We start from the raw sequence: 26160 nt of genomic DNA, 5'->3' as shown, positions 1-26160 counted from the left end.
TGTTATTATTCATACAGTGATTGTTTTGTAGAAGTTAATATAGTTTGAACTCACCTTATGTTCCACAGTTAAAAGCACAGAAAATCATTATGCATTATTCTTAGCAACAAGTTTGCATCTAGTATCAGAAAAATTGTGCAGTAAATGATACTTTTAATTTGGTATCTTATTAAAATAGTAAGTCTATAATAGATTAACTTGTGTGCATACATGCTAAGTCACTTCAGTTGTGTCTGACTCTTTGTGACCTTATGAACTGTAGCCCACCAGGCTCCTCTGTCTTTGAGATTCTCCAGGCAAGAATACTAGAGCGTGTTGCCATACCCTCCTCCAGGGGATCATCCAACCCAGGGATTGAACCTGTGTCTCCTATGTCTCCCTTATTGGCAAGTGCGTTCTTTACCACTAGTGTCACCTGGGAAGCCCAATAGATTAATTTAGTGTTAAACAAAGCCTATCTTGAAAGGCAGAATAATGTTCCCACCCCAACTCAAAGAACCCTCCGTCCTAATCCCCAGCCTATAAATATCTTCCCTACTTGGCAAAAGAGACTTTGCAATTGTGATTCAGTTACAGATGATGAGATGAGATTACTCTGGAATGTCCCATTGTGCCCAATCTATATTCCAGGGCCCTTATAAGAGAAGAGACAGGAAAGAGGAGGCAGGGATAAGAAGATGAGATGTGACATTATGAACAAAGGTCCAAGTAATACAAATGCTGGTTTTGAAAATGAAGGGGACTATGAGGCAAGGAATTAGCTCAGCATGACCAGTTTTGGAGTTGCAGTCTTCAAAATGGAAAGATAATAAATTTGTGTTATTTTAAGGCACTGAATTTGCTCTATTCGAATAGTAGCCACAAGAAATTATCATAAATAATTTTACCAGATTTTAAACATAAGTATAACATGAGGGAGTCATATTGCTAATAATAAAATACCCAGCATCCATCTATGCCGGGCATCTTTTTGCATGCTCTAGTGCTTGATGTAGTTCCTCTTCACAGCACCTCTGTGGGGAAAATTACACTAATTATTACCATTTTATGGTTGGACAAAGTGAGGCATAAAGAATAAGTAGTGGAGATGGGTCCTGGCTCAAATCTAAGGCTTTGTTTTCCATATACTCCACAGCTACACTCAACTGGCCGCTAAATGCATAGTATCCTTTTAATCATCAGTAACTTCAACCAGCTAAAAAAATGTCAGAAGAATACCAACTGCAAGACCATAATCACAATCAAGAAAAACTTGAATTTCTGGTCAAAACTTGTCAACAAATTACAAAGTAACATAATGAAGTTAAATATTTCCAGATATTCAAAATTCTCTCTAACTCCTGGGCAATCTCATACCTGTGGCTTTCTAATGATGTACAGGGGGAAAAAAGTCCTCACCAAATGGATGCTGAGAAAGATCCTGCAAACATCAGATTCACAAATCTCACTGTTGAGCACACACAGCCGATGACAGCTTCTTATCTCCAAGCAGACCTAGTAATGTCCCATTCAAAAGTCTTGCTGTCAGGCTGTCATCAGTGTAACCACCATTACAAATACAGCTCAGTAAATATTGTCCCAAATTTCCTTTTGAATACAGAATTGAATTAAGTCTTCTGTTAATGTGTATCAGAGGAAAGTAGCAGAGTTCATTTAAGGATAAAGAACCCCTGAGGACAAGACTATTACATGAAGTTGAGTAAAGAATAAACAACAAAACCATTTCAAAATATTGCATAGAGTTATGAACCCACTTTGGAGTAGGAAATGGCAACCCACTCCAATATTTTTGCCTGGAGAATCCCATGGACAGAGAAGCCTGGTGGACTACAGCCTATAGAGTTGCAAAGAGGTGGGCATGACTGAGTGACTGAGCACAAACACATGCACATGAATCCATTTTAAATCCTTGTGAAATAAACTGAAATGTCTTCAGAATTATCCTGTCAGTGATATACAAGTCTAAAATCACATACTTGCAAGCATTTTCAAATTATAATTATCCTCTTCTACTATATTTTCCTACATACAGGTGCTCCCAAATGGGGAGCAGACATAACATTTTAAATTGCATTTTTCAAAAGACTCTGTCAGATGTGAACCCTGCGATTAGACTTCTATATTTTATGGTTATGTGCAATTTTTGTTGAAACACAGTACATCATTGTCTTAAAGCAAAGCCTCCCTCCAGGCAGTGGTACTTTGAAAGTTCACTAATCTAGGACAAGTGGTTACATCAGACCAGATGTTTCCAGTACAATTATTCCCTGCTGGAGCTGGATCGGACTTATTATTAAGGAATGTCATTTCAAAACTAAGTGTGTTCCCAAGCTTCTTTTCCAGCCAGGTTGTCCCCTCTGTATTTTCCTGGGTGATTTTAGAAAAACAAATCCCACCATTTTCTCCCCTGAATATGTATGATGAGTCACTGAATCTTTTGTGCCATATTTCTTTAACTATGAGGCTATGAGATGTGATGAAATGTTAAGCTGTTAATCTGATTGTACTCAGCTGTGCACTGCATGCTTAAAGTGAAAAAGTTGGAGCATAAGATTAATCTGCTCTAACTCTTCTTGTTTGTACAGGCTTAAAGAGCTGAAACTCCAGTACTTTGGCTACCTCATGCGAAGAGTTGACTCATTGGAAAAGACTCTGATGCTGGGAGGGATTGGGGGCAGGAGGAGAAGGGGACGACAGAGGATGAGCTGGCTGGATGGCATCACTGACTCGATGGACGTGAGTCTGAGTGAACTCTGGGAGTTGGTGATGGACAGGGAGGCCTGGTGTGCTGCGATTCATGGGGTTGCAAAGAGTCGGACATGACTGAGCGACTGATCTGACCTGATCTGATCTGAAAGAGGCTTCCTCAACAAGACTGATGTTGGAGAGCACTGGTTGCATTCTCTTCTACTGCACAGGACACAGGCTATAGAAATGGGGTTGGAACTGCCAATCTTACTCAAACTGAACCTCTATTTGAGAGTTAGATTGTATCAACACTGAGTATCTAGAGAGTACTATCATATACTGCTGGTGAGAATGTAAGTAGGTATTATTTTTGTTAGAGAGAGCAGCAAACCAATATCTGGACTTTAAAAATAACATATACTTTCTACACCTAGCAAATTTTATATAGAAATTAAGAAATAGGTGAGCAATTTTATATAAATATTCATCTTGGTATTTTTTGTATTACTAAGAAAGCAGATGCAGCTTAAGCATCTGCTATTGGACACTTACAAAATTATTTAGTTTTTGGAATTAGTAACACGATTCCAAGCATCCTTTAGGATATGAGGTAGAACGAAAATCATTATAGTAAGACAATTTCACTGCATTCTTAAGTGAAAACTCCAGCAGTTAGAAACCCTTATGTTCTTTATATATAATATAAATATCTTACCATAATATATATAAAATTTTTGTATGTGTCCAACAGCAGATGCTATTATGTATATATTTTTCCTCTCTTTGATAAAAAAATGTCTTATACATATAACCTATAATGTATATGTGATAAGGGTATATGTATCACTAGTATACATGTGGTAAAGAGCTATATACAAAAACATATATACACATATTTTAATGTGCATATATATGTGCATATATAAGTATGTGTATGTATATATGTACACACACACACACATATATATATATATACACACACAATTATGAAGTAAAAGTTTCACTGATGGTCGAGTCTCAAGAACATGTTTGTCTTCACTATATTTTCCGTTTTGCCTACATCATAGATTATGTGTGTAAAAATAATTTAATTTCAAGTTAAATAATAAGCCTCCTGTTCACAGCTTGGGCAATAAATACCTATAATGTTCCATTTCTCAATCTTTCAGTATCAGTAGGGTCACTAAGATGTATCAGATTTACCCCAGAATCCTGCTTAAATTGGATCCCGCATTCTAAAACAGAATTCATCTGATTCCTTCTGACTCTTAAGCTTCCATACTGCAAGATGTCACCTGAAGTATGTGCTTCTGGCCTTAAAATACTCACTTTAGTCTCTGCATGTTATATTTGAAGGGACTCACTAACATACATACATCAAAATAATCAGAAAATGTGAACTTGTAAACATGTAACTTATTATAAAAGTAAAATAACTTTTTATCAAAGAGAGGAGAAATATATACAAAATAATTCCCATAAGTGATAGATTTATGCATTGGTATAAACAACTCTGGTTTGATAGTTTAAATTTCCTAGGTTTCTATCATCACTTCAAACCCTGTCAGATTACCTTTGATCATTATGTAAAACCTGTACCTAATTACCTGGGTGAAAATCCAAGACCTGCCATTTATTAGACATATGGCAGTGGGAAAGTCCCTCTTCAAATTTGTAACTAGCCAAAAGTACATCAGAGCAGCCCCTGCCCTCAGGGATATTGGGAGGGTTTTGTGTAAGGATCTCATAACAATAGTGGCACCTGATAATGTTATGGAAATGTTTAGACTCTCCCTTCACTCAAAATAAAGAACTCTCTAATTTGGCAATTGTGGAAACAGAACAGGCTCCAGAATGAGAAGATAGTATTAACTTCTGAATTTGAAAATGGCCAATATGTATAACCTTTAATCCTTTTAGCCTAATTTTCCCTGTATTTAAAGCAAACATGATAGTAAACATAATTATATAAGTTTTGGATTATAAGTATAAATTTATAAAAACATTTATTTTCAATTAAAATAGCACTGGAAAAGTTCTCTGTCTTAAGACTGAGACCATTGAAGACATGCACTGCATACGTTGCTATCTTGTTGTTAAATATACTCAAATATAAAGATTGTTATAATCTTTCAGATTACAAAGGACATTATTTACAGGGAGTCCTGACTTCCTTCAGCTCTATATTCATTTTTGTCTCATAGAAATTTTCCCACAATATTTCCAGGGATGCAAGGAAACAGCTCTCTGTTGCAGCTTCATCAGTTCTATTAATTGAACTGTAGATGAAGTCCAAAGACATGGACTTAACTATGTTCTAACCTGTTTGCTCATTTTATCTTCCTAAGGTTATTGGCTGCTGATTAAAACCACTGCCCATTGCAGGTAAACACTATGGAAATTCAGGGAAAGGATAATTTTTGATAATGCCAGCTCATATATACAATCATAAGCCTTGTTCTAACATGTAAGTTTTCAGTCAATATGGAAAAACTGCAAGTTTCTATCTCTATACCTCAGTAAATGCCTACTTATGATACCTACCTCTTATTGGCTCCAAAGGAGGACAGATATCTATGACAAATCTAGCAAAAAACAATGATGTTTCTTTGTGGGAGCCACAGTTCTAAAATGCTTCAATAGAAATGATATCTGAACTGGTGAATTTGGAAAGAATTTAAGTATATTTCTTTGGCTTCCACTCTCATCCTGGACAGGCAATTCTGTGCAAACATGCAAAAGGTACCTAATCACTTTCACTGTAACTCTTCAAAACTGATTTTCCAGGAAAAAGAAAAAAGAACTGCATAAACATTAAAGTATGTGTTTTCAAGTGTGAATTCTAAAATGAAATGACATTTTTTCATTCATATTAATTGTATTTTACATCAGGAAAATTTCTTGGTACTTGGGATGTATCAGGGAGCAAAAGTCAAGATCCTTGTCCTTTGTCATGTGATGACTAAAATCTAATATAACTGAATAAATCACCAACTCCCAGAGCTTGCTCAAACTCATGTCCATTGAGTCAGTGATGCCATCCAAGTGTCTCATCCTCTGTTAATCAGATCTATTCTCAGCATAATCCCAACTTGAAAAAATAAATAGAAATAGAAAAAAAAAAAAAAGAAGAAGAAGAAAAAATAGAAAAAAGTAGAAATATTTCTGGTTTGGGATAATTATGTATGTCAGCCTGTTCTTTGAGTTAAGCTTTCAATACCATGAAATTTTCCATTATTACAATTATCCTGTCTCATGTAAATCTTCTTTTCTGATTATCTGAAGTTTTAAAAGTTTATTTTCACTTGGTTAATAGAACTGTTAGCAGGACTCCACTTCATTCAAAGTGAATAGTAGTCTAAATTGTCAGGGATATACTGTCTTTTTTTTTTTTTTTTGGCAACAAAATTCTGAATTCTTTTCTGAACACCAATCCTTCTCTAAATATTTTCAGTATTGACAATCATCCTTTTATGTCTGAATGTTTCTTGGTATTCAATAAAGGATTTAATGGGCTATTTAACAAGTAGACTTTATATCATCCATTATTATAACTTTCATATTATATAAATATATATTTTATTTATTGTGTAAATGAAATAAGTATGTGGAAGAAATGGTTCAGTTAATTTTATGCCCATATCCCTCACCTGTAGAAAGACCCCAGATAGGGTCTGACTGCCTCTCAGCATGGAACATCAGGTCCTTGGTAGACCAGCCTAGCTGGCACACAACAGAAGCTGAACATAGATTTTATCTGCATGTTACTCCCGGAGGGATATGTTTTCCCCAGGTCATTATCAGGATTAACAAGCGTCCAGGTTTGTATTGTGCCATATGCCTCCCTGCTTTTGGAAATTGTCTATCAAAGAATAGCAAGTTTTAGCACAAAATCACAAGACCAGAAGTCAGAAAATATGGTTATAAATTTCTATATATCCCATGAGGCTAATTCCTTCTCAAAATACTTGGCAGAACTTTATGAAGATCAAAGTCAAATAATGTAGTTAAATGTGTTTTGAAAAATGGAAAAAGTTTTCCCTTCATGTTTACCCCATGTTTAAGAACAGTATCTGACATCTTGCAAGTATGCAATTGGTTTTTTTAATTAATTTTAAATTATTACAATTTATCATTTCAATCTCAAGCTAATACATTATATTTTTAAATTTAATTTTATTTTATATTAGGGTATATTTTATTTACAATGCTGTGTTAGTTTCAGGTATACAGCAAACAGTTAGACACATATCCATTCTTTTTCAGATTCTTTTCCCTTATAGGTTATTATAGAATATTGAGTCCTGTGATATACAGTAGGTCCTCATTAATTATCTATTTTGTATATAGTAGTGTGCATATGGGGCTTTCCTGCTGGCTCAGCAGTAAGAATCCACCTGCAATGCAGGAGCCACAAGAGACAGGGGTTTGATTCCTGCATTGCGAAGATCCCCTAGAGAAGGACATGGCAACCCACTCCAGTATACTTGCCTGGAGAATCCCATGGACAGAGGAGCCTGGCAGCTACAGTCCATAGGGTAAAAAGAGGATTGAGCATGGATGTGACAATGGTATAGAAAGCTGATACTACCTTGTCTTGCTCAGGGGTGTGAAATGACTTGGGCAGCACATAAGTGTAGAAGGCAGCCCCATAGAAAAAGCTGACTACAGTCAAGTGGGAAGAATAAGTGGTAAAGGCCTTTTTCTGGTCCTGCAGCAGAGTGCATGCAGTGGATGGTTAACCAAATGAGGGAGTAGGAGGTTGAGATAATAGATATGGGAATGAGCAACATGAGCATACAGCAGATTACATCAAGGTTTCATACAAGGATGTGTCAGCACAGGCCAATCTGAGAACTGTAGTGATCTCACAGAAGAAGTGATCAATCCTGTGGGATCTACAGTAGGGGACATTCATGGTGATAGGGGTGAGCAGAAAGCCATCCAAGGATCCACCAAACCAGGCGCCAGCAGCCAGAAGAAGACACAGTCTGTGGTTCATGAACACGGGGTACCTATGAGGGTTGCAGACAGCCACATAGTGGTCATAAGCCATGAGGCCCAACAGGAAGAACTCTGTTCCCATCATGGTCAAGTAGAGGAAGAGCAGGCCACAAAGGAAATGGTTTTCTCATTAGAAACCATGTTGACTAGAAGCTTTGGGACAGTAGTACAAACGAAAAGGGTGTCCATGATAGACAGTTGGCTGAGCAGAAAGTACATGGGGGTATGGAGATGGGAGTCTATGTGAATCAAGAATGTCATGACCAGATTTGCAGTTACAGCCATCACAAAAATAGCCAAAATAACTGCAAAGGCAATCCCTGTGAATTTACTGTTGACCAGAAGCCCCAAGGAGGATAAAGTCAGAGGTTGAATTTGTATTCTTCATTGACATCATCTATGACAGTGCCAAAGAACAGGAAGCCACAAATACCAGAGGGAAAAAAGAGACAGAAAACACTTCCTGTAACTGAGAAACTCACAATGGAGATGACATCTTAGAGGCCACGGTTCAGATAAAATAATGCTAGAGAAAATCAGACCCAGAGATGTCTTAAATCAGTAGCTAGAGATATGTTTCTTCTTTTTGGAGAACAACCCATTTTATACTGTGCTCATATGTATGTTATGATATATAGTTTATGCATAACAAAATTTGTGGTTGCTCATATCTAGAGTTTTAATTATATCTGCCCTATTTGTTCTACAGTTTTAAGCCTTCAGAATCTTGTTTGTCTCATAGTTGGGTTAAATGAACACTATGTCAACTACAAATTGGCACTAGTCATGGGCACTTGTGCTTCCCTGGTGGCTCAGACAGTAATCTGCCTTCAATGCAACAGACCCGGGTTTGATCCCTGGGTTGGGAAATTCCATGAAGAAGGGAATGGCTACCCACTCCAGTACTCTTGCCTGGAGAGAATTCCATGGAATCTCCTGGAATTCCTGGACTCTCCATGGAATTCTCTGGTGGGATGCAGTCCATGGGGTCACAAAGAGTCAGACAGAACTGAGTGACAATGACACACACACAGGCACTTGCCTCCCACCTCTATAAGGACTAAATCATGTGCTACTGCTGGTGCTGTTGTTGACCTCCAACACCCCCTGAAATAGTTCAGGGTAGAGAGCAGAAATGATGCATTCTGTCCTCTGGGAAAACTGGCAGGACAAGTCTTCAGATAGTTAGATATTCTCAGGAACTGATTTCATGAGCCCAATTCTTGTGTCTCCTCATATCTAGAAAAGCACTAAAATTCTTCTGGATGATGATTCTCAGGACTAAGAAAAGCTTCAGAGACCAGTAGAAACTTTCTACAAAAAATGTGTGCTTGATTGCATGTGCTTAATTGCACTCCCCTCTTTACCAAAATCACGTATATACTATCCTTTCCCTCTACCTTTTGGAGCAGTTTCTTAGAGCTATCTGAAGTGCTGTCTCCCAGGTGGCAGTCCTTATTTTGCCCCAATAAAACTAAACTTGCAATTCTCACATTATGCATTTTGTTTTTCAGTTGACAACTAGAGAAAAGAATGATTGAATCATTGCTTATTTGGAAGTTTAAAGGTGAGCAGAATGAAAACCTTGAGTTGTGACCAGAGTAAAGGAAATTCTATGGGATTCTCCAGGCAAGGATACTGGAGTGGGTTGCCATACGCCTCTCCAGGGCATCTTCCCAACCCAAGGATCGAACCTACAGCTCTTACGTCTCCTGCATTGGCAGGTGGGTTCTTTATCACTAGCACCACCTGGGAAGCCATATGCAGAGTATATAATGTGAAATACCATTTAACTATAGAATTGTTGGAGAAACTAAAATGGAGAAATCTTATTCAGGCTTCAGAAGCAGGAGAGCAGGTCCTGACCTTGCTTCAGACCTGCCTGAACACTGACTGGATTCCCTGCCAGTTCAGAAGCTCAGCAAGTCAAGAGGAGTTTTAGATAAGAAAGGGAGTGCATCTTAGAATGACTCCTGGAGGTCTGGCCAACTGCCTGGGGCATAATGAAATCCTTTGATTCACAAGATAAAACAAACAGCATTGTAGAAAGCAAAAGTTTAAAGTAAAGTCAGAACTGCATGCTTGCACACAAACTGATGATGATATCATTTTTCGGCATGGGATTATATGAGGGAACCCCCAAAACTGAAATTTGGAGTCTTGCACCTGGAGAGGTCACACTGCCCAGGATCTGTTCCCTACTGGGACTCCAGATTGCTGTCAACAATGGACTTCTCTACACTGTTTAAATCTGAATGTTGGTCTGTCCAATTTGGTGGTATATATGCTCTTACTCTTTTCTTTTGTTTCTATTTATCTTTTCTTTTAATGATTATATACTGAAATTAAGTCAAATAATCCTCTATTAAATATTGAAATTGTTTATCATGTGTCATGAATGGTTTCTTTTGTTAACAAATCCTTGGAACCTAAAACAAAAGTAAAACTTTCAGCAAAACATAAATTGGCACTATAAGCAAGATTTGTGAAATGAAAGGAAAAAGAAAGAGGTTAAGACTATTCAACTTTTTTTTCCTTGATGGGAAAGTTTGCCTTACTGCTCATGAGTTACTGAATGGGGCATATCCACTGGACTATGTCAGAATTGGGACCCCAAATTAAAGTGGGCCAAACCTTTAGAAGTTATTGAATGTTTACCACTTGTGCCAACTGAGGAAGAATCAGAATGTACCACCATGCTGTGTTGGAGAGATTGGATTCTCCTCTCTGCATGAAGGGTACATGAAGCCAAATTAAAATTGATTGAAAAGTTAAAATTGGAGACAGAATTATGCAATCTGCAAGGATGACATTCTACATTACAATGTCAAAATTAGATTTTAACTGACCAAGTCTCTGCTTTCCAGTCGGTAGCTGAAAAAGCCACAGTAAAGATTGCACAAGCTAAATATCGAAAGTCACATGGCTAGGTTAACAAAAAGAAAGCAATAGGTAAGGAAGGATAGACTTGGACCCTGAAGCTTGGGATGAGAGATTAATCCCTAGAAAATTCAGGAATCTGCTCAAATTGTAAAGTTTTTGACAATACAATGTGTTAAAGGACATAGAGAGATTTTATCTAAGGCCAAACAAAAGAAAATGGAATTGAAAACTCTCCAGACAAAAAGGGAGGCTCAAAAAATGTATAGGGCCATTTAGTTTCTGGTGACAGTATTTTCCACAAACGGGCCAGATGGTAAGTCCATTTTACAAAGTAACTTGATGTGAAGAAACTTTGAAGGAAAGAAAATCTAAATGAGATAAGAGCTTTTAGATAAAGTCTATTAAGAATAACCATACTTGAGAAATGCCTACCTAAAATAGTTTCTCTAGATTTTTGGTCACTTGAATTTCTAGGGTAGTGCTAAATTAAGTTAAATGATGGAAGTTTATTAAATAACTAGGCCATTTCCAAATAAAATAAGAAGCTTTAACATTACTAACTAAACACTGGCTTCCTTTTATAGAGAAACAAAACACTCCATTCTGAAGGAGATTAGCCCTGGGATTTCTTTGGAAGGAATGATTCGAAAGCTGAAACACAAGTACTTTGGCCACCTCATGTGGAGTTAACTCACTGGAAAAGACTGATGCTGGGAGGGATTGGGGGCAGGAAGAGAAGGGGACGACAGAGGATGAGATGCCTGGATGGCATCGCTGACTCGATGGATGTGAGTCTGAGTGAACTCTGGGAGTTGGTGATGGACAGGGAGGCCTGGCGTGCTGCGATTCATGGGGTCGCAAAGAGTCGGACACGACTGAGCGAATGAACTGAACTGAACTGAATGTATATGCTTGGTGCCATTCTAAGGTATTCTCTATAAGAAAGCAAATATTTTTATAAATTATCACTGGTATTTATGTTTGCCAATCTACAGAATGCTAATATAAAGGATAGTTCATGGCTTAAGGAAAGTATGTTTTTAGTAGAGAAGGTATGAGGAATGGAATTGAATGTTGTTAAGGGTGAAGAAAGTAGATTTGATTTCAGAAATAGGTGTCTATTTCTGAATGGGAAAATAAAGTGATAAATACAGGAAAAAAAAACATTTTTGTGGAAAGTGGACCCTAAGAAAAGAATTTTATGCATGGTACACGTTTTCTTGGGATGTTGAACTGCCTTTGATGACAGATTTTACGTTTCTTTGCCTCTTAAGTGATTTAATCTGTATTTGCCTTTGAAATCTTTTATTATCTCTTTGGCTGACTGAATAACTGTTGTTTCATAGTAACCTATAATTTTATCTGACAGAGTATTCTAAACTCTTTGTTTTTTTTTTTTTTTTTTGACAGAGCCTCCTAAAATCAAATTCTAATGAAGCTCTTTTGACTTCTAGCTAACTTTGTAGTGCTTCAGAGGGTCCCTGAAGCATCCCAAAGAAAAATACTGGACTAATTAGGTTATTTGGTATGTTAAAGGTACATGGGAAGTTCTGTAAGATAATTTATGTTGTATATCAGAATTTGTTTTTTTTCTCTTGGTTAAGAGAGCAAAGTTTTGTTGGGATGTACATTTTGATAACAGACTATGTGAATTTCTTTGCCTTTATACTTGTTTTTAAAAAGCCTTTGCTACTTTGGTAAAGTAAATAAATATTACTTCACAATGATCTATGAAGATTGTACAGATAGGTAAAGGTCATTCTGCTTGTACAGAAAAATTAACCCCTGATTATCAAACTTTCACTATCCTGATATTCTTAGGACAATGGCAACAGTCTACTCCTAAATCAAGGATTTAAAGATGGATAAACAATAGTTGAAAATCAAAAAGGCAGGGCTATGGGAAATCCAAGAAGGCTGCTTGGCTTTTTCCTGTGGACTCAGTTGCTTCAGTCATGTCTGACTCTTTGTGACCCCCATGGACTGTAGCTCGACAGGCTCTTCTGTCCATGGGGATTCTCCAGGCAAGAATACTGGAGTGGATTGCTATGCCCTCCTCCAGGGGACCTTCCCAACTCAGGGATCGAAACTGAGTCTCTTATGTTTCCTTCATTGGCAGGTGGATTCTTTACCACTAATGCCACCTGGGAAACCCTTGCTCCCTCACAAAAGTCATTTTTTATTTGATAGGATAAAGCTTTCCCTGGCTTCAGGGTTAATGCCATCACATACACAGAAAAAAAAGTAAATACAAATTATGTTTCACTGAATAGTACATTCTAGTTTTGTTAATTGAAATGTATGTTAACTAAGACTTGCTTCCCAGGTTTACTTCTTTGCTGTCATGTTTTATTGCTAAAATTTTGATTGAGTTATTTTAAGGTTTATCTCAGTAATCTATCTTTGAATAGAGATCAAATACCCTCTGAGCTACAGCCAGGAGACATAAAATTAAATGTATCTATCTATATGCTAATTGGAGCTTATGGCAAAAACAAGACAAAAGAGTGCTCTTGGATTTCTGGAGTAGGAAATTTCCAGAAGTCATAAAGAATTATATTAATAGTGGCCATTTTGATAAATTATAAGTAGCATATCAGGTTCTAAAACAATAAAATTTAACTGAATGCCATATATATACATATATATATTATTGGTCAGAAAACAATGAATTGGCCACTTGGCTACCCCTATGGGTTAAGAATAACTGGAAAATTCACTCCAAAGAACTATGGGGAAAGGAATTATGGTCTGACATTTGGGAGATTTTTCATGTGGACGCTTATGGTGAAATTGTTAGGTGTCATTTCCAGGACTCTGAAGAGTTCCAGCATCACAGGCCTTTATGTTTCAACAGTGGAATGGAATTTAGTGAGAGGCAAAGTGATAAATAAGGAGTGATTTATTAGAATGAGATGCTTGTAAGGTTAACAAATAGGCAGGCAAAAGTTGCACTGCCCCCAGCACTCAGTGGGTTATATTTTTATAATCAAAGAAAGAGAGGGGAGGGGAAGAAGATCTCCTTTGTCTTTCTTGAGTAGATGTCATATTTCCATCTCCCTCTCCCAAATAAGGCAGAGAAGTTTACTTATCCCTATATGGTCAGGTCAGGACTGTCACAGCACTTTCAAAAAATATTTTCAGGTCTCAGTACAATGAGGGTCTTTCATTCTGAAAAGTCACCTTTCCATAAATGATTGTTTTTTGTGTGCACAGAGCATGCTTGGGGGGTAATTACTTGATGACACCACTGGGCAAGTTTTAGGCTTTATTCTCTACTATTGTTTTTTTTTGGGGCGGGGGGGAAGGGGGTGGTGGTGGTGGTGGTGGTATTGTGCAAAGAACATGTCGTTGGGGCCAAAAAGTATGTTTTAGGAGTTATTAACTCACTGAACTCACAGGGAAGGATGTGGGTCTCATGACACCATTGTTTTGTTTTTTAGGGGCATGTCTTGTGCTTCTGTCACATGTATTTCTGCTAAGCAAGGTAGCTTGGTTTTAGTGTTAAGCAAGCCAATCTGACTTTACTGGTAAGTGACGTGTTTTGCTTTATAAGTCAATCAAGCTCATCTTATTTTGTAGAACAGCTTTTTTCATTGAGTCATTTCATTGTTTAGGAGGGATATAACATTGCTATCATTTTAAAGCTTTTTGAGTACATATTGTTAGAGCCTCAGTGTGAACTACATTTTCAAGACCTGGCATAAAGATGTTTACTAAATGATCATACCACTGAAACACAGACAAGATCCATCTAGCTTGCTTCATAGGGTGGTTGGCTGGAGAGTGGCTTCTCAAGAATTAATAAAATATTCATATTCGTATTGAAAAGCAGAGGCAATACTTTGTCAACAAAGGTCTGTCTAGTCAAGGCTATGGTTTTTCCAGTGGTCATGTATGGATGTGAGAGTTGAACTGTGAAGAAAGCTGAGCCGAAGAATTGATGCTTTTGAACTGTGGTGTTGGAGAAGACTCTTGAGAGTCCCTTGGACTGCAAGGAGATCCAACCAGTCCATTCTAGAGGAGATCAGTCCTGGGTGTTCTTTGGAAGGAATGATGCTAAGACTGAAACTCCAAACCTTTGGGCACCTCATGCGAAGAGTTGACTCATTGGAAAAGACTGTGATGCTGGGAGGGATTGGGGGCAGGAGGAGAAGGGGATGAGAGAGGATGAGATGGCTGGATGGCATCACCAACTTGACGGATGTGAGTTTGAATGAATTCCAGGAGTTGGTGATGGACAGGGAGGCCTGGTGTGCTGCAATTGATGGAGTCACAAAGAGTCGGACACGACTGAGTGACTGAACTGAACTGAAATCATATTCAATATATTGATTCTTTCAATCCAAGAATATGGTAATTTGTTCATCTGTATCATCTTTGATTTCTTTCATTAGTGTTTTATTAGTTTCTCTACTTGAAGAGATTCATCCATCTAAGCCATTTTTCCATCTCTTTTCTATTTGTTTGTTGTTTCAGCATAAGATCAAATTTGGGGGAATCTTCCAAGGCAAAATGAACCCTGGATTAGCATATTAGTGAGGATGAGATTTACTTACATGAACATCTATGAAGGATACAGTTTTCACTTTGCATTGGCACTACAAGGACATACAGTAACCTATTCTTAATCTTTGTCAATTACAAAATCACCCAAAAATGATCCCAGCACATTCTAAGCTTTTGATTGCAAAACAAAATAAACAGTAGGTGAATAAAAATTTATTTGTCATATTTTAGTGCCTTACACATAAGAAGGAAGTTAAAATTAAGTAGGTAAATGGACGGACAGTCCTTAGTGAGTGTGGTCTTTTTAAATAAACATTCTGTTGTATCAGGATCCTGTATCTATTAAAGCTTCTCAAATAACCAAAAGATAATTAATAGAAAAAATATTACCAGTCTACTAGATGAAAACTTTTACAATAGGAAAATTGACCAAGGGAGCTGATTTAACTAACAAAAGGTCTTGATTTATTCATGTTTTGTTTCATAAGTCATTTTATTAGGCAATAAATGGAAGTTACTAAAGGATTGTAGCAATATCTATCTTAATAATAATAGAAGTCAAATCTAATCAATCAGTAAATAGTTAGTGATTTCCAGACACATAATGAACTCTACATGAATAAAATTATGATAACAGTTTAAATTTAGAGATTAGAGAACACAGATATTTATAAAAGATAACAAAGAATACTGAACCCCAAACCCAACTGAATTATCCTTACAAAAGTTTTCTAAATGGAGGTGCTACATAGACTATAGTCATCAGAAAATATTTAATTTGTATTGAACATTTGACTTTAAATCAACAAGGACATGAAAATTATTCCTCGCATTTTCTATTCAAAAGTTTGTCAGAAATACAGACACAAAAGGCACATGAAAATATGTAACATAAAAATATCCATTCAGGACTTTCAAAGGGATGTTTGGACTGACTGGAATTGGATTTATAATGCTACCAGAAGAAAATGCTTTCTGAGAGATGTCTGTCAGTTAATCCAGACAAGTGAGTTGGCTGTTGCTGAGATACTGGCTGTGTTCAGCTACAGTTCTTAAGTGTTGGTGTCAAAAGAATTATTTTGCCTGATATAATCCAGGATTGTGAAAATGATAGTGAATATTTTTCAGAACCAACAATATATTTTCTAGAATTACTGTGTGCCAGTAGCCACAGTACCAAGAAAGTTTGTACCCAGATCCTTCTAGTACTTCTTGGACACATCCCCTGCTCTGACTTTCTGGGAGTATGTACATCTCCCCTGTATTCTTCTTAGAGCTGTAGCCACATCTTTATTTCTCAAGCTGTAGATGAGTGGGTTGAGCATTGGAGTGAGTATGGTGTAGAAGGCAGATACAACCTTGTCTTTCTCTGGTGTGTGATATGATTGGGGCAGCACATTGGTGTAGAAGGCTGCCCCATAGAAAATGATCACCACCACAATATGGGATGAACAGGTAGCAAAGGCTTTGCGCCGGCCCTCAGCAGAGTTCATCCGATGCACTGTGAGCAGGATGCGTGTGTAGGAAACAGAGATGATGGATATAGGGATGAGCAGCATCAGCACACAGCAGGCATACATCAGGGTCTGGTAGAGTGATGTGTCAATACAAGACAGCTTCAGTACTGCTGGGATCTCACAGAAAAAGTGATTGATCTCTCGGGACCCACAGTAAGGGAAGCTCATAGTAAAGGGAGTCAGCATGAACCCATCCAAGGAGCCACCAACCCAGGAACCCACCACCATAAACAAGCAAATCCTGCGGTTCATGAGGAGAGGATATCGAAGAGGGTTGCACACAGCCACATACCTGTCATAGGCCATAAGGCCCAGCAAGAAGAATTCCCCTCCAATCAGGGTCAGGTAGAGGAAGATCTGAAGTGCACAGCCCAGGAAGGAGATGGTCTTTTCCTTGGACAAGAGATCTTGCAACATCTTGGGGACAGTGATGCAGATGTAGACAGTGTCCATGATGGACAGTTGGCTAAGCAGGAAGTACATGGGCGTGTGGAGGTGGGAGTCTGTGTGAATGAGCAGAATCATGACCATGTTGGCTGTTACAGCCACCAGAAAGATGGAGAAGACCACTGCAAAGATAAACCCAGGGAATGTGGGATGTGTGATGAGGCCCAAGAGGATGAAGTCAGTGGAATTTTGAAGAACCGTCTCCATGTTTACATCACATAATAGCTCCTAGAACTGCAAAGACAGGAAGTTGTTAGGTTAATTAATAATCCAAAATTTAGGGAGGGCCTACCATGGATAGTATGTCAGAAGCAGAGTGAGATAAAGGAAAGAACATCAGTTCAGAATCATATTGAATCTGTCTTGGTATTTCCAACCAGTCCATTCTGAAGGAGATTAGCCCTGGGATTTCTTTGGAAGGAATGATGCTAAAGCTGAAACCAGTGCTTTGGCTACCTCATGCAAAAAGTTGACTCACTGGAAAAGACTCTGATGCTGGGAGAGATTGCGGGCAGGAGGAGAAGGGGACGACAGAGGATGAGCTGGCTGGATGGCATCACTGACTCGATGGATGTGAGTCTAAGTGAACTCTGGGAGTTGGTGATGGACAGGGAGGCCTGGAGTGCTGCGATTCATGGGGTTGCAAAGAGTCGGACACGACTGAGCAACTGAACTGACTGACCATTGGACAGAAAAATTAATCTATAAACTAACTCAATTTCATCACTTGTGAAAAGTTATCATTGGTCTATATCTCTGTAGGCTGATATAAGATATAAATGTAATAATTCATACAGTATCATTTTCAAATTTTTCTTTATTTTTATTTTGAACTATCTTCTGTATATATTTTATAATCTTATTTTAGAATAAAAATTTCTCCAGTTTGATAATTGTGCCTTACCCTTCATATTGCCTTGCAATCAATATGTATGGGTAGATTAAATTTAAATTGCACTCTGCCATTTAATATTGCATTGTTAACATCATGCACATCCATTTGTGATTTCATAAACTTATAAAAAATAAGCACGAAGCCAATAAATTTAGATAATTTGGCTGTTGTTATAATTAAGCTGCTTTGATCAGGAATTAACAAGGCAATACTACAAACTTTAATTAATGGTCAATATCTGTGGCCTATGGTTAGATGTTTTTCTGCCAAGGAAGTTCATATTTTAGGCACAGGTCATTTTAAGTATTTGGATCCATTTTTTTCTCACAGAATAATATAGGGTCATAAATCTCAAATGAGTATCACCTTAAATGTATTCTACAAGCAAGGCTTTGGGTTCTTCAACACTGTGATCTTTCTGATTGACACCACTGAGTGGACTGAGATTTTATCACTTAGAATGGCCTCATATCATTTCATAGTGACCTAAGCAACTTTTTAATTATTGTTCAGCCAAACATTAACAGTTTTTCTGACATTCTGAAATTATGAAAATTTTATATTGTCATAGGAATCCATTACTACTTGATTTGTTTTTCATTTTTAATTCCTTAACAATTATATTTCTACATTGTTATCTATCCTCTATGTTTATAAGTAAAGGCAACTCTAGATGGAAATGAGATTCCTGAATTTAGAGGGGAAAAACTCAGTTGAACTAGATGGAATGAACTCTTGCATCTTTTATTCTTGAGAGATGTAAAAGCGCACTTCTTAGATATATTCAGGAACATGGAGGAATGAGTTTATTATTACCATTGTTTTATAGTGTACATTTCTGCAGTGTACATCTCTTCATTTTAGTGACAGAATTACTGAAGAAGTATATTTCAATAAAATATATTAGTTACTAATACTTTATCTGGATTTTTAAATAAATATATAGTCTTTGAGGTATTAAGAATGAATTAATCTTTATGCTGAAGCAGAACTATTAGGAACAATACTGGGACTTTTTCTGAGTGTTTATTAAAGATGTAATTACATTATAGACTAGGTAAATGAGCAAAATTCCAGAGGAAGAAAAGCAATTTTATGTTGGTCTGTGTTGAAACTTTAATATACCTTTTCAATTGAGAAGGAGAAAAACAAATGCTTGGGTAAACCAGCATAAACCTTACCTAAATATCAAATATCAGCTTTCAATAAGTTTGATAAAAGTCAGCTACTTCTGCCTTTTTAAATGTGTGAAAGATTTACTTGTGAAAGCCACAGCTCTGAATCATAGACACAGAAATTAAATTTAAGATGTTAGAATTAAAACTGTGTTTATGGAGCTCTGCAATAACTGGTTGGGATAAAAATATTCATGCTGGTAGACAATAACTTTATCTTGATCAACAATCCTTTTTTTCACTTAAGCACATTGTAGATTTTATGTGCACTACTGACAGTATCAAATCCACTCCTAATCATCACTTTGAAAATACACTGAAAAACTGAGATAGCCAAATAATCTGAAAATTGCCTAAGGAAAAGTTGCTTTGCAATCAAAATATGGGTCAGAGAAATTTATTTCACACATACACTCAGACTGGAGTCTACAGAATATGAAAAATAGTAAATCATTCTCATTGCCTCAGAAATCTTTGATTAAGGAACGCAACTTCTTCAAACTCCAGATCCTTTCTTAGAGTAGATCCCAGAATGTTAAAATATATTAATAAAACTGAAGGAGGACAAGGATATGTTGTAAACTAACTTTATTTCTAAAACAATCAGAGTTTCAGTGAATAAAAGAGCCTCAATTTGGATCCAAGCTGCTTCTCTGTGTATATGTGAGTGTGTGTGTGTGTAAGAGAGAGAATATTTAAGAGTAGGGAAGAGATCCTGTTAGAGGAATAGCATACTAAGAGGCTTAGCACAAATGTGTATGTGTTACTTTTGTCAGTGAATCAAATATAAAAAACTAATGTGACACACAATCAAAATATGTAGTTAACATTGTACTGTGGAATGTTTGACATGGCAACATCTACACTATGAGCACAATGACATGTCATGATGTAATCTATTTGCATCAGTTCCCAGTATCTAATTTTAACATTAGTGTTAACACTATTGACTACTGTTTAATGTAATGTGTGATTTGGTTTACACATACTAGATACTGGATTACATTCCCCGTTAGGTAACCTTTCTACCACAATCATCATTATTCCCTAGTCTTAAGTTTTCTACCATTTCCTTCTTTAATTACAATCCTTCTAAAAATTAGAAGAAAAAAATGAAACCTTGTATCTGCATGGCCCCAGGTTCAGGCTTTTCTGTTGTTCAAGACAGAGAATGCCCCACCTCCAGAACTGACATAACTGACATAACATCACCTAGTATAGTTCCATAACCACCTGGTATGGCAGAGGCTAAGGTATGGGCCTGGTAGGCTGCAGTCCATGGGGTTGCCACGGGGGAGCCTGGTGGGCTGCCATCTCTGGGGTCGCACAGAGTCAGACACGACTGAAGTGACTTAGCAGCAGCAGCAGCAGCAGCAGGGTATGGGAAGATCCAGCCAAAGTAAGAAGAGCACTGTGAATGGAGACTCTGGATCTCTGCCATGGGAAAGGATGGGTAAGTTTTGCAAGAGGCTTTGATTTTTTCTCTGATATGCCATGTGGAAAGTAAAGGTAAGGAAATGAAAGAGGGTTCCTGTGCAAGGTGCTAGCTGGTAGAACCTGAACATTTCAGGACAATAAGACTGAAATTATTCTGAGAGAAGCCACAGAAGTCTGGACACAATTCAGATCCTTGCAACATCTTGTAAAAATAGGCCTTCAAGTGAGATCAGGGAGAAGGATTACTGAAGATGAGGTCTTGGACCAATCCTTTCTGATTCACTGTATGTACAATTGACAGGGAGAAGGTCTGATTCCAGATAGTTTAGTTTTCATATCAAAGACATTCTAAGACTTGTGCTATCTCTAATAACTGACTAGTCCAGGGAGGGGCAGTCTCTCCACAGCTAGAAATGTTAAGATGTCAAAACATCATAAGGTACAGAAGATTTAAATATGTACATATATTTAATCATAAAATGTTAGTTCTAATACCAGGTGCCAAGTTACCTAAAGCACACTGTTAAGGGTATACCCTTGATGCTGGGAGAGATTGATGGCAGAAGGAGAAGGGGACAACAAGATTTGAGATGGCTGGATGTGACCACCGACTCGATGGACATGAGTTTGAGTATGCTCCAGGAGTTGGTGATGCATAGGGAAGCCTGGAGTGCTGCAGTCCATGGGGTCTTAAAAGAGTTGGACACAATTGAGCGACTAAAAACTGACTGAACTGGAAACAATAAGTACATCTGGCTTCCTGGAATATTGTATGAAGGGTCTAAATTTAAAGCTGTCAGATGCCAGGACAGCTACTTATTTTGATTAATAGAGATATATCCTGAGTAGTGGTATCAGTTTGTGCAGAGGTGAACAGAAATCAAAGAATCAGGCACAGGCACAGGGACATCTACTCTCTACTCTGCTAGTGCTATAGGGGAGTAAAGAATCAGAGGAAAGGAACAACTGTACAAGACCAGAAATGACAGAGGAACATAAAAAGCTGATACCTGTAGCTCTAAATGTAACTTGCTCATTATTGCATCATGCGATCTAAGTTTCTGACATGTAGACACAATCCTATTCTGCTTCAGTGATTCAGCCCAGTGGTCTCTGATAGGACCATGGTAAAATCTTTTAAGGGAATTTCTTTAAGAAATGCTGCTTGTCTATTAGAAAAAAAATAGATTTTATCTTTTGAGCACTATGAGAGCATATGACCATGCCTATGGAGTAAGGAAGGGAGAAGGGAGCTTAGAAAATAATAATAATAATAAAGAGAAATAATTCAATATATTTTAATCTCCCTCTAAGGATGCAAAAACCTCTACCCACACTTTTTTCCATACAAAAAGGTTAACTCTTGCCTTAAAAATATTCAGACAGAAAAAAAAAAAAGGAAAAAATATTCAGAGGGCAATCCATGCTTTTCATTAGTAATACATATCTTAGACATTAAAGTCTAAAAATTACTCATCATGAATACTAAGCTAGATCTTTCAACCATCAGCTTTTACATGCCCTTTTTCTCTTTAGTAAATTCATTCAAGCACCCATAAACTAATAATAGATTCCCCTACACTTCCTATTTCATGCTAAAGTATCCCTTTTCTGAGAACTGAATGTACAAATTTATCCTTCTTAAACCTGAAGATAGTTTCTAATAGTCTTAGAGTGATGCCTAAAGAAAACATCATAGTGTATGGGAAATGTTCTATTTGGTTTCCATGAAATTATTTACTCTTACCTCAGAGCAATTGAGTCCAGACCTTAGTTAGGCAACATTGAAATGGCAGCCTTTTAAAATACTTGGATATGAGGGTGGGACTAAGACAAAAGTAAGTGTTTAATTAACATTGGATCTCAGCATCTTGCAGGAGAAATCCCTAGGTTAGTAATTAATCTATATTTACTGGGCTCACCTCGTGCATAAGAGGAAGACCAGCCAAAGTCCAATCCTTTTACCAGAGAGTCTATTCTTTTCCAAAGCAAAAGTTATAATTACTTCTTGAGATTTTTTTCATAAAACTACTTATCTAACCCTGGCATCTCTTAAGAATAAAAAAAGCATGTAATGTAGAGATGAAAGTAAAGATCATTCTAAAGTTAAAACTTCTGTTGTGATCTCTCCATTTTCATTTCTAATTTTATTGATTTGATTTTTCTCCCTTTGTTTCTTGATGAGTCTGGCTAATGTTTTGTCAATTTTATTTATCCTCTCAAAGAACCAGCTTTTGGCTTTGTTGATTTTTGCTATGGTCTCTTTTGTTTCTTTTGCATTTATTTCTGCCCTAATTTTTAAGATTTCTTTCCTTCTACTAACCCTGAAGTTCTTCATTTCTCCCTTTTCTAGTTGCTTTAGGTGTAGAGTTAGGTTATTTATTTGACTTTTTTCTTGTTTCTTAAGGTATGCCTGTATTGCTATGAATCTTCCCCATGGCACTGCTTTTACGGTGTCCCACAGGTTTTGGGTTGTTGTGTTTTCATTTTCATTCATTTCTATGCATATTTTGATTTCTTTCATGATTTTTTGGTTATTCAGCAGCGTGTTGTTCAGCCTCCATACAGTTTTTCTTCTGTAATTGAGATCTAATCTTACTGCATTGTGGTCAGAAAAGATGCTTGGAATGATTTCAATTTTTTTGAATTTACCAAGACTAGATTTATCACATGTGATAAAATTTTCCAGCCATTTAGAGTGCTATTCAATAACTACCTAATGCTTCTTAAAGAATAGTTTATATCACTTATCAACAAATATAAAAGTCCTTTAATTTGGAAATAGAATTATTTGAATATCCTTTTCCTTCCAGTGTGATGTAGCTCAATACAGAGCCACCAATGGTTTACAACCAGGTACTGATGTCCCCAGAGAAGGAAATGGCAACCCACTCCAGTATTCTTGCCTGGAGAATCCTGTGGACAGAGGCACCTGGTGAGCTGTTGTCCATGGGGTTGCACAGAGTCGGACACGACTGAAGCGACTTAGCAGCAGCAGCAGTAGCATTGATGTCCCCAACGCTAAATGGGTCTGATAATACCTGAGCAGGTATAGCCACCAGGAAATTGATTTGGCAGTCAACAACCACCTCAATTTACCCCAATGACTACCATTTCTTTTTTTTTTTTGATGTCCATGTCAGGAAAATTGTTGAGAAGTGCTGCTATAACAAGCTGGTCTTCTATTATTATTACCAAGTTTACAAAGGAAAATAACACAGCTTCTGAACATGACAATTTTTGTTGGTAAAGTATCAGAGTCTAAATTATTTATATATGATAGATATTTTGTAACTTCTCAAGGTTTTCTTTCTTTTTTTCTTGCTCATCTTTCTCTTTTAGCTCTTTTCCTACTAATACCCTTTATCTCCTTTAGCCTTTTCCAGTAACAGTCCTTATACAGAGGTAGAAATAGACCTATATTTTAAGATAGTAATTCTTAAATTCTAGATGTTTTGTTTAACCTCAGATAATTTTGTTTGCCTACCCCATTCCAAAGTGCTACCTGGCATTTAGAGTGAATTCTTCTTGGACACGTGTATACCTGTGGCAGATTCATGTTGATATATGGCAAAACCAATACAATATTGTAAAGTTAAAAAATAAAATAAAATAAAAAAAAAGAGAATGAAGTAAGATAGAACATACAATACTGAACTAAGGGCCTTGTTCAAAGCAGATGCTGATAAGCAGTTCTTTCTTCTTGTCCTTCATTATTTTCTTTTCCACCATTTGTAGTAAATGAGTTATTTACTGCTTAAGTCCTAAATAAATAATTGTTTAATGACACAAAAAATCCCAGTATTTATCACGATAAGACCTAAATTAATATATTTTTAGGAAGCTCTTTCTAAATTTCTAAAGAGTTAGTTCTCTGCTGATGTTCTTGAAAGACAGAGGCACATATCAGGTTCCCTAACTGGAACTTCATACATGGAAGAAAAAAGTGTGAGGATACAGAGAGACCTAGTGGGAAAAATTCCAAAGCTGCCAGAATATTTAATCTAAATGACTCATAAATCACATAATTCACCCATCTTCTTGGGAGAATGATTAAAAACAAAGCCTCAGAGGATATGCTAAATATCCATGAAACTAGAATAAGGATACCTCGATTGCAACCGCAGTTCTACCATTTCCCATATGTCTTTGGGAAGGGGATTCTGTTCTCAGGGTTTGTTTTTCCATCTATTAAATGAAAAGGTTTGGCACAATCATCTCTAAGATTACTTCAGACTCAAATTTTCTATGATGCAGAATTCAAGTAATGTTTCCTTCTTTTCCTTTTTAATTCTCATTATTTTATTATGTTTACTTCATCTTTAATAATCCCTCACTATAACCAAAATAGACTTAATATTATCTATTGTTTACAAATAAGACAGTGAAGAAAATAATGTTTAGAGTATTTCTATTTCTCTTGAGATTATGGAAGATGCTCTGGGATATCTCTAAACAAAGACTGGGAGTTACTAAAATATAAGTCTATACTTTCGGAGAAGGCAATGGCACCCCACTCCAGTACTCCTGCCTGGAAAATCCCATGTCCATGGGGTCGCTGAGGGTCCGACACGACTGAACGACTTCACTTTCACTTTTCACTTTCATGCATTGGAGAAGGAAATGGCAACCCACTCCAGTGTTCTTGCCTTGAGAATCCCGGGGACGGGGGAGCCTGGTGGGCTGCCGTCTATGGGGTCACACAGAGTTGGACACGACTGAAGTGACTTAGCAGCAGTAGCAGCAGCAGCAAGTCTATACTTTAAGTAAAAAATTGTTGATTCAAATATCAAAGAAGCAGTCATAAGCAGATGACAGAACTTACCCAGAGCACACGTGAAGGATCAGACATGTAAGACAGAAAGAATGCCCAATCATAAGCTGAGAATGAGGTCTCTGCTTCTCTGCTTAGAGATGCAAACAACTTTCTCTAAATTTGCCTTGCTCACTGTGGAACAGTAGATTCTCAATGCTGGGGAAAATCCATTTATTTTATTTTACTTTTTAATTTCTCCAGACTATAACTTTCTTTTTTTATTTACATTTTAATTTTATAATGGATCATAGTTGATTAACAACATTGTGTTAGTTTCAGTGATTCAAAAAAGTGATTCAGTAATATCGAATACATATACATGTATCCTTTTTTGAACTCTTAGACTAAAAATTATGTTGAAATAGCAGAACCAAAGAGGCCTATAGAGTACACAATTAAGAAAGTACTATTAGATTTGTCTACATTTTCCATTATGCAAACCTTCTGGCTACAGTTAAATACATCTAACCAAGACAAACACATCTATGTTAAGTAGTTTCTATTAAAATTCTCTCTATATTAAAACCTCATCTTCTCTTTCATTTTATTGCCAGCACACTACATTTTAAAGTAAAGCCCATTTTAAAAGTCCCTGAAATCCCCAAGCCCCTAGCTATCCTAGTAATCTATAATAATTAAAATCCCATGATTCACTAGAGAAGAACAGCATCACTACTAAGAGCAATGAGAGCTGGAGCATAGTCAATAAAACAATAAGTTGGGAATAGATAAAGTGCAAGAGCAAGGGAGAGAGAAAAAAAAAGAGGAATGTGTTTGGGAAGTAAGAAT

General features: G+C 36.9%; 1 protein-coding gene and 1 pseudogene across 1 annotated transcript; both read right to left on the bottom strand.

The window, feature by feature from the left end:
* On the bottom strand, positions 7202-8086 carry OR2T136P (olfactory receptor family 2 subfamily T member 136, pseudogene; annotated as a pseudogene).
* On the bottom strand, positions 16287-17263 carry OR2T2 (olfactory receptor family 2 subfamily T member 2). Its single transcript, XM_024995371.2, has one exon. It carries the CDS (start codon positions 17253-17255, stop codon positions 16287-16289), a length of 969 nt encoding a protein of 322 aa, XP_024851139.1. The 5' UTR covers positions 17256-17263.
* Between the last annotated feature and the right edge of the window lie 8897 nt (positions 17264-26160).

This window comes from Bos taurus, chromosome 7, assembly GCF_002263795.3.
Source record: "Bos taurus isolate L1 Dominette 01449 registration number 42190680 breed Hereford chromosome 7, ARS-UCD2.0, whole genome shotgun sequence".
Lineage (NCBI taxonomy): Eukaryota > Metazoa > Chordata > Mammalia > Artiodactyla > Bovidae > Bos > Bos taurus.
This window is presented reverse-complemented; position numbering and strand designations above follow the sequence as displayed.